This window comes from Laccaria bicolor, genomic scaffold (genome assembly GCF_000143565.1).
Source record: "Laccaria bicolor S238N-H82 LACBIscaffold_3 genomic scaffold, whole genome shotgun sequence".
In the NCBI taxonomy this organism is placed as follows: domain Eukaryota; kingdom Fungi; phylum Basidiomycota; class Agaricomycetes; order Agaricales; family Hydnangiaceae; genus Laccaria; species Laccaria bicolor.
This window is the reverse complement of record NW_001889874.1, coordinates 1,030,946-1,040,567: the sequence shown is the minus strand read 5'-3', so window position 1 is coordinate 1,040,567 and position 9,622 is coordinate 1,030,946. Positions and strand designations below refer to the sequence as shown.

The following is a 9,622-nucleotide window of genomic DNA, read 5'->3' as shown; positions in this document are numbered from 1 at the left end:
CCAGGCAATGAGCTTGCGTTTTCCGTCTCCGACAAAATAGCTTTCGAGCTTCCCTTGCGTCAAGTCGCGAACTCCAATATTGCAGGACGAACCGAAGTCTCACTCGAATTCGCTCCCACAAAAGCCAAAGCCATGGGAGACGAGATGGTCGAAATTCGTTTCCATGTCCCTGGCACGCACAGCAAACTCAAGGGCAGCGATGGTTCGCAGAAATCTGACAACGAAGACAACGACAACGACGATGACGAGGTCAGCGCTGCTCAGGTCTTCCACGACATGATCAAAGAAAAGGCAGAGATCGGGCAAGTTTCTGGCGACATGATCCTGAGCTTCGAGGAAGTGCTTGTGTTGACGCCGCGTGGGAGATATGATATGGACATGTTCCCCGACTTTTTACGATTGCGCGGGAAAACGTACGATTACAAGATTCTCTTTGGAAGTATCTCGAAGCTGTTCCTCCTGCCGAAGGATGACCAGCACGTGTTGTTCATCGTAAGTGGCCTTTTCGTGTGTGATGTTGTCGCTGATGACGGCGAACGCAGCTGGGCTTGAGCACTCCCATCAGGCAGGGCCAGACGCGGTACCAGTACCTCGTCATGCAATTTACGCGAGAAGAGGAGATAACGGCCGAGTTAAACATGAGCGAGTACGTTTTTCAGTTCTGCTCCTTGATCCTCTAATCATTCCCTTGCAGAGAAGAGATTGCGAAATACGACAAGCTCAAGAAGAACTACGAAGATCCCACGTACGAGGTCGTCTCGAGCGTCTTCCGAGCGCTCGCAAGAAAGAAAATTATCGGATCTGGCAGCTTCCAAAGGTTCGTAAATACCACCCAATTTTTGTGCAAAATTAATTGTACGTGTAGCCGGGATGGACACCCAGGGATCAAAGCCAACCTTAAAGCCATTCAAGGCGACCTCTTCATGCTCGAAAAATACATCTTCTTCGTCTCCAAACAGCCTACACTGATAGAGCTCTCAGACATCCACCAGGTGGTCTTCTCCCGCGTCGGCGCTTCCACCGCAGCTCGCACGTTCGATCTCAAAATTGTCACAAAGTCTGGGCCTGAGCACAACTTCACGAGCATCAACAAGGAGGAACATGAAGTCACTGAGGCGTACTTGAAGGATAAGAAAATCAGGGTGAAGAACGAGATGGTACCTGATGCGGACCTGCTACTGGCAGCTGCGGCTGGAGATGACGACGACGATGACATGCAGAGTGTTATTAGCTCGGATGAGGACAAACCTAGGGGCCAGAAGAAGGCGCCAAGACCTAAACGGGATGATGATGATGATGAGAGCGAGGAGGATGGTACGTCCTTCATTTCATTTACTGTCCCTCGTGTGTAATGACTGGTTGTTCATCTTACAGAGGACTTCCAGGCGTCAGGATCCGACTCTGGATCACCAAGTGACAGTGACTCTGACAACTCCGGTGCTGAGACGGCCTCGGACGCTAGCGGTGATATTGCGCTCACTAAAAGTGCCAAGAAGGCGAAAGGGAAGGCTAAAGCCAAAGCCAAGGACGGCGAGAGCGGGGAAGCACCAAAGAAAAAGGTAGTCAAGAAAACAGCCGCTGAGAAAGGGGGCGACAGTGACGCGGACGACGATAAACCCAAGAAAAAAGCGCCAAAAAAGAAAACTTCGTCAACTTCTCCGCCGCCCAAAACCAAGCCCAAGCCGAAACCCAAAGCGAAGAAGGCTGATGATGATGTGATGGACGTGGACGTGGACGTGGATGGCGAGGATAAACCCAAGCCCAAGCCTAAACCCAAGCCTAAGCCAAAAGCGAAGGAGAAGGACGACGGGGATGACGCGATGGATGTGGACGAAGATAAGCCCAAACCAAAACCGAAGTCCAAACCCGCGAAGAAGGCCGCGGATGGGGAGCCTGAGCCACCTAAGAAGAAGCTGAAGACGTCTGATTGAACGTCAAGTCCTTACCACTCTTTCTCTTGCGGCTCCCTTCTTACTTAGAGCGACAACTCATGTACACACCGATCTTCTGTTTCTATCCTGAATGATGTTGTAATGTTTTTGGAGTACTACATACATAGTTCTATTCTACTTATGCATTATCAGATAAAAATCAAAGTCAGACAATATCATAGAGTGAACGAGGGTGGAGGATGAGTATCCGGAGCGACAAAGGTTCATCAAGGCTTCGTATAGGTATATGTGATACAGTGTTTCTGTGGTGTGACATGGCGATAAATGGAGCTACATCACTGCTGCAAAGCCAGGTAGGTGAGGTAGATGATAAGAGATTGAAGGAACGGATACAGTTGAGAAGGATTGGTGTTGATGCCGAGTTGAAGTAGAGAAGTAAAACAAATGAAGGAGTGTCGTTTTACACTTGCCCGTACAGGAGCGATCCAGGCTCGAAGACGTCATTACGTCCCACAGGGAGCGTGGGGCTAGCGTAAGCTGGAATGGTAGAAATAAGGGGTTGAATAGGACGTGTGTGGGTGCCAGATGTCTTCCGAGTGCCGGACCTGGACAGCGAAGTAGCGGCGTTGTTTCCTGAAACTCTTGGGCTAAAAAGAATCTGTCTCTCTTGGTGGAGAACGTATGACTACGTAAACGTTCATGAGTCGTCTTTCTGGAATACGCCACGACAGTACTCACTCGAGCAATGAGGATCTTCTCCATCCAGATCTTGCCATCCGCCTCCTTGCATGAGAACTTGTGCAAGTAGTCAGCGGTGTTTTCGAAGAATGAAAGCTTGTCGGTCGACTTGACGGCAAACACAAAAGGTTTTGGAGCTCGTTGGGCACGAGTGAAGTGGTACGCATCAAAGTTCGACAATGAGCACAGCATCACCTCGTCTCTGCGCTGGAAAACGGATCAAATGTGTTAGTCGTCAAACGCAGAATCTAGCAAAACCGTTAAGACGAACATTATCGCGTTTGGACAACCACAAGCAATGTTCTCGAAGTTGCATCCATCGCTTACTCCATTTCCCACGTTTTGACTCCCATTCCACATATCCCGAATGGGTGGGCGAGCTGGTGGGCATGGCCTTCAAAGAAACGAAAGTGAGAAATTTGCCGTACGGCAGTTGTGAAAACGTACAGCAAGACTCAAAGGTTTGGCAAAGGGAGTTAACCTGACGACGAAGGTGTTCATCATCTTGTCCTTGTTCCAAGAAGCTTGCACGTCTGACAAAAGCTCGAAACTTCGAATAGGCCGTTCTAATTAACCAGGAAAAATAAGCGGAAGGACCCAGAACAGAAAGCAAATACGTACCCATTCCGAAATCCTGTGCCACCTCCCAGAGCATCCACCCACCATTCCCAGCCGAACCACGTAATGAACCTTGCGCCTCGATCATCTCAATGACGTTGCCTGCATTCGTAGTGGCAGTAATCTCCACCATATTGAAACGCTGCATATCCCCAACAAAGATGCGTTGTTGCGTCACCACAGCTGTAGGGCTTGACGAAGCGGACGCAAGGCCGGGCGATTGCAATCGTCCAGCACTCGTACTTGGACGCGAGGTACGCTGGGCATCAGCCTGGGTCTTTGACGATCGCGAGGGAGGGGGGTCTGCGGGTGAGGCTCTGGCTAGACTGCGATGGTGTTGGTCATCCATGCTGAGACGGGGCATTGGAGGTGGTTCTTCGAATCCGAAAGATGTATGTGCATTGGACGCACTACGATCACGAGCGACGGATTGCGACCGTTGTCGTTGAAGTTGAGTTATCGTGGTGGGTTCCTCAACCCGACTACGACTTCGCGCTCTAGTGGTAGTCATGCTTCGAGCCACGGGAGCGTCTGGAAGTGGTGGCCTATCTTCCTCCTCGAATGTCCTTCGCTCAACACGATGAAAAGATCGCATAGGTCGAAGGGGTGGCGGCGGGGGGCTGGATGGCGACTTGTGTGACGGCGGCGAGTAGGCAGGTGGTGGGTCTCTCAAACTCCGACTCCTGCTTGCTCTCAGGGCACCAGGTGGGTCAAACGTCTCTAACGATGTTCGAGATGCGAAGGACGGAATGTCATGTGGTTGCTGAAATGAGGGGTGTGAAGTCGAAGGGGCGAACTGCGAAGATTGATATTCAGCGCCTTGCACATTCTGCAGCTTCCTAGCAAGGGCATCAGGCGAGAATGGCCGTCCGTGTGAAGCCATCGCATGCTGACGTGGAGGGTATCCAGCAGTAGTCGCAGCATGTAACGCGGCTTCTTGAGAGCTCGACATGACCATGCCTGGCGCTACGATACCACCACCAGCACCAGCGGGCCTCAACGTTATTTGCCTGCTACGAGGCTGACGTTCTGTCCCCTCGCCTTCTTGTCTCATAGCCCGATCCTTCCGCTTCTGCTGTCTCTCATCCCTCACCTGCCTTCTAATCGTCCGCTGGGCAGTAAGGGCCGTGGGAATGCGTTGCGCCAAGGGCACGTCGTCGTCGTCTGAGCTCGAGCCCCTAAGCATACGAGGCATACGAAACTCACGAGGGGAAACTGTGGTAGAGGAAGACCGTTCGGGGTCTTGAGCGTAATCGTCTGTTGACTCTTCATCCTCCGACGTGGTAGGTTCCGAAGAAGATGGAGTATCGAATAAGCTGGCTCCGTGGGTTACTCCGCGACGGCTACCGTCTTCGTCCCTCCTATCGTCGTCGTCGTCGTCACGCCCACCCATCCGTTTTGAGAAAGCCATAGATGGATAAAACCCGGTCGGCGTATCCCGTTGCTGATAAAGGCTTGCTCCATGGGTATACATGTCCTGTTGCTGTTGTTGAGCTTGATGGTGGTTGCTGTTCGAGTCCCAACTGCTTCCATCAACCATTTCACGCGCAGCCATTTTAACCTGCACTTTCGCATGAATGCTTCCACGATCACGCGGCGAGTCAGGTGGCGGAGGCTGTGCAAAATTTGCTGCCTCCTCCGTTGAAGCTGAGGGAAGCAACGATCTTGCACGGACTGTATCAGCAGATGTGCCTGGTTGATATTCCAATCCTTCCTCGTCGAGCACTAGAAAATTTCCAGGTGAAATAGCTAGCGGAGCATCCTTGCTGTTTTCGGGCTCCGAATAACAGTGAAAACCATCTTTGCTGAGCCTCGGGTCTATCCATCGATGGGCGGGGAAATATTGGAAATAGTCGGTATCCGGCGGAGAGTTGAGAATATCGCTGTCTTCCGAGGAGGAGCGCGTGAGTATTCCTGGGCTATCGTCTCCATCGAGAAAGGTAGGATCAAGCGCATGAGAACCACTATGACGCATAATAAGAGGGTTCGAGTTGCGCTCCTCAGAGCCGGAGGCGGAGGACGTTGATGAGGAATTCGACGTCGAAGACATGGAGCGCGAGAGGGATGCAGAAAGATCAGAGGATGAGAAGCGAGATGACGATGGAGAGGCAATCTGCTCTTCAAAAGAACTTCGGGATGTTGTGTAATACGGAGTGTAAAGTACTGAAGAGGAGGAGGAAGCACTGCCATCGTCAACCTCAACATCAAAATCCAGCGGGAGGTTGGTGAGATAGTCCAAATCAATTATGTCCTCGTCCTCATTGTGGTCGGTGTTGGGAAGATCACTTGCAGAATCTGCCAAGTCCAAACCGGGATTGGAACCCGTTACGACATCGGCGGTAATGAAAGATGATGATGGCGATAATGATGACGAACCAACGGTGAAGGGCGCCGACACATTGTCGTCCCTAAGTTTGGGCAGCGGCACGTCATAATGAGCGGCACCAAGGGATGTGAACCCTTGGGAAGAACCAAGTTCCTCGGTGGCAGGCGCAGGGCAAATTTGACTTGGCAGCAAAGGCTGCGACCCAGGTGGTAGGGACTCAGTATTGCTGAACGTCGGATCCTGCAACACTCTCGCGATGGACGTTCGATCCTCTTCATCCCAAGGCTCAAACGGAAGACCGGCTCCAACGCGGCCTTTGCGGACCTAAGTACAAGCACAAATTTTTGTTGAATCATCAAAGGGAAGGCGAAGGGTGAGATGGAGGAACGTACCTTTTTCGTGAGAACTACGTTCATAGTAGAGAGAGTATGTAGAGAAGGTAAGGAAGGTCGGGAGGCGAACGCTGGCTTTTGGCTAGCTGGACGGGGCTGTATACGGGCGGCTGAAAAGGCACGGGGGAGGCCTGGGTGTGCAGCGCTGCCTGAGGATGCTGCGGGTGGGCATGTGGCTACGGCTTTCTTTGGTGACATTAGAGGCGAACGAGGGTTAGGAGGAGATGAGGCCAGGCCCGAAGGAGGTTGAGGTTGAATAGTCCTTTGTGCAACCGGTTCAACTGGAGCAAGACACGCAAAAGGATCATCGTCAAGGAGGAAATCTGGGGGCGGGGAATCTCGTGAAGTCGTAATTGTAGTGGATAAACGCGATCCTGTATCTTTATTTGATACGCTATGGTTAACTGAACTAGATGCCGAAGACTGCGACCGCATCCTCGAAGCAAAGGTAGACGAAGTTGGACTGGTGAGTGGCGAGGTCGCTGGTATTTGCTGAAGAAAAGACGGCACCAGAATAGATGACAGGGAACGGCGGTTTTTCGCCATCTTCTTCTCCCCGTATTGAAGAGACTTGGATGGAGAAAGGCGGGTTCTTTGGGAGTGAAGGGGGTGTTCGTCGTAAAGGTGTGCGTAAAATTCAGTGCTTGCGGGAATAGGGATGCTCGTCAAGTTTACTTGTGATTTCCCTGAAACTTGATCCTGGATGAAGAGACGGGTAAGTAAGTTTGAACGTTCATTTTTCATCGACCCGTAACTCGTGTGTTCAGGCGGAAGCGACTAGGAGGCGACGACTTACGGAAGAGTCTGAAGATATTCGCTCGCTGTGCGTTTCTTCCCTTGTACCAGCTAAGCGCTCCCTCGGAGGATCCCTAACTACTATAGAGGAGTTGAGGCGGCCACCCGCTGCGGTAAAGGAGGCAAACGACGCGATTGAGCGAGGGCCTATTAATGGGTGAAGCTGATTGCGAGCAGTTTCTACAGAATTGAACGAGTGTGTGGAGACGGCAGTTATATCAGGGCGATTTGTTACAGCATAGAGGGGGTGAGAGAGCAGACGAGCTTCGACGCCTGGCATGGATTATTTGTTATGCGTGGTAAAAATCCCGGAGAAAGTGTTTTCGTGTGGGACCCTGATGTATCTGGGGTTCGAAAAAATAGATCTCTACGATCAGATTACTTTTTCGCGTTTTAATGAGCCTTTACCGGAGGCGCTTTTTGAGGGCGGAGGAGGATGCGCTTGAGGAGAAAAGGAGGTGGAAGAGGAGAAGGAGGAAGTAATGAGATGATCTTGCAAAGCAAGCGTTTGGCAGCAAGCGTTTTGACAGCGCCCCGACAGGCCCCTGGATTCCAAACTACTCCAAACTACTGCGACCGACAAGGCAAACATGGCAACCGCCGATACTGCAGCATCCAAGATGATCACCGTTCAGCGATCCAAATGTCCTTCCACGTCGCGTTGCAGCGCGTTGCTCACAATCTATTGATTATAATTTACTCCAGGGCGCGTCATACCACCTCATAACCAGGCACTTTGACGTTTCTTCGGATCAAATTGAACGTACGCCTTCTTCCACTCTCTCATGAAGAAGAAATTTCGGAAGTAAAAGCATCAAAAAAAGAGGCCAGATGAAAGAGCCGACTTTCACAGACCTAGACGCGTATAAAACCAGCGATGCTTAGAATTATCACCTCCTTGTCGACGCCGGTCAACTTAACCGCCAGCCACACGCGCACATGTGGACCAAAGGGTGGGTTTGACGTCGACATCGCATCAACCCGAACATGCGCAGGCTGGGCGCCTCATGAGGCAAAAAACTTTCACGGAAAGCCAAGGATTCTGTTCGCCTGGAACGTTTTCTCACTTTTCTGGTCACCAGCCCACGACGCGAAGTTACGCTGCCAAAACAGAATGGCAGATTATCGGATTCAATCCTTAGGTTGCCATGCCTGCGCAGCTGTACAACACCTGTCCTGTGCATCTTCAAAGAAACTCGTTTCCATGACCGAGTCCGAGGAGAGGAGGACCGAAATTTATTCCCGGAAATCACCACTTGATTGAAATACCATCGACGCGCGTTCTGATTCCATTAATACGACCGACCGGCAGTCTTAACAGTCTCTCGACAAAGAATCAGACTATCACTCTAGAATCACAAGGGTTGTTCTCGGAGGCGTGTATAACCGTGGATTACTCACAAAACTACGAGGCACCCATCTTACTGGAATATGAAACCAAAGAGTAAGGAAAACGTAAAAGTGAACAAATGGCCATGGAACCCGGAAAGTATATTGACACTTCGGGTTCTTTCCCCTGGATTTTCTTATTCATATTACGTGGGTGTGTTCTGGCAGCCGTGTTTTGACTCCGTATCCCAAATCACAGCGGAGTGCATCAAATCATGGACCACCCTCTTTTGGAAAACCATAGTCTCGAGCTTGGAAGCTAAAGCTTAAAGCCTCCTCTCCTCCATTCGGGCGTTGATCCCGCTGTTGCACAATGCAAATGGTAAGCACTAGCAAACACTCGGGTAAGATGTAGCGCAGCACTACACTGCCATCTTATCCAAGTGTTTACTGCCATGAAGACTATGAAAATCTGCCAAAACACCATTATCGCGTCTTCCCCTGAGAAACATCACGCTCTAGGTTCTCGACTTCGCGCGCGTAGCAGTACCGCCTTTTTTAAAGCTGTTACTAGCTTTCCGGTGGGAGCCAGGAACGAAAAATTGTCTTTGCTCTCAGGCAATCTCAGGCCTGTTCGAACGTTTCTGCGACGACCAAGCAACTTAGGTAAAGGGGACAGAAATACCAAAGTAGCATGAATCGCAGCTTCCGAGTTAACCGAAAAATAGCGCGCTCGAGCGTCAAGAACTATTTCTCAACTATTTTGAGTCGACCTTTCGGACGTTATTCAAATGGACTCGACAATAGAGCGTATCAAAGACTGTCATAAAAGCATAAAGTGCTGTGATATACCGTACTATTATTACAACTCGGTATTTGTGCGCAAGAAACCAGTATTCAGAGCTATCATAAAAGTCTCATAGAACAATTGATTTGGATAAGCTCTACTTCATTAACCCGGGAAGAAACAGAAATCGCCTTATCTCCCCCGCCAAGTGGCTTCGTATGAGACAAAATTTGCTTCCAGAAAACCTCGGGTGTATTCAAAGCTGAGAGAATATAAAACACAGTTAGTCCCATTTTTGGCACTACAATGCCTGTCTGTTGGTATTTATAGTGAGCTCAGACGATCTTGGATACACGTTTGCTCATGTAAGCCCTAAAAAAAGATTTGAACGAACATTGAAAGGGTAAAATGGGTGAAAGATTCATCAATTTTATATCTCAAATACTTTGGGAAAGCACTTGGAGTACAAGGACGCGTCGTAATTCAGACAAGAACAAACACCGCGGTCACCTGATACATTTCGGACCGGGATCCATTTGCTGAAATAACCCATCAACATTGAAAAGTACCACAAGACGACAAAAAACTGGGGTGGAAATAGAGGACGTTGTTGGAAGTTGAAACTTTGACATCGGGCCGCAGTCTCTGGAATTGTCAACCGTATTGATTTCATTGATAATATGTACATTGCGTGCTCGTGGTCAACAGAACATGGACTCAAGATGCAGAGAAGACGAAAGGTAAA

The 9,622-nt window shown here is 50.1% G+C and overlaps 1 protein-coding gene across 1 annotated transcript; it reads right to left on the bottom strand.

Moving 5' to 3' along the window:
• Positions 1–2,589: 2,589 nt before the first annotated feature.
• LACBIDRAFT_322569 (uncharacterized protein) lies at positions 2,590–7,041 on the bottom strand (the record flags this gene model as incomplete). The annotated part of the gene is made up of 7 exons (XM_001875580.1): positions 2,590–2,604; positions 2,631–2,837; positions 3,078–3,196; positions 3,252–3,623; positions 3,660–5,898; positions 5,967–6,665; positions 6,763–7,041. 7 exons carry the CDS (start codon positions 7,039–7,041, stop codon positions 2,590–2,592), a joined length of 3,930 nt encoding a protein of 1,309 aa, XP_001875615.1.
• Positions 7,042–9,622: the final 2,581 nt, after the last annotated feature.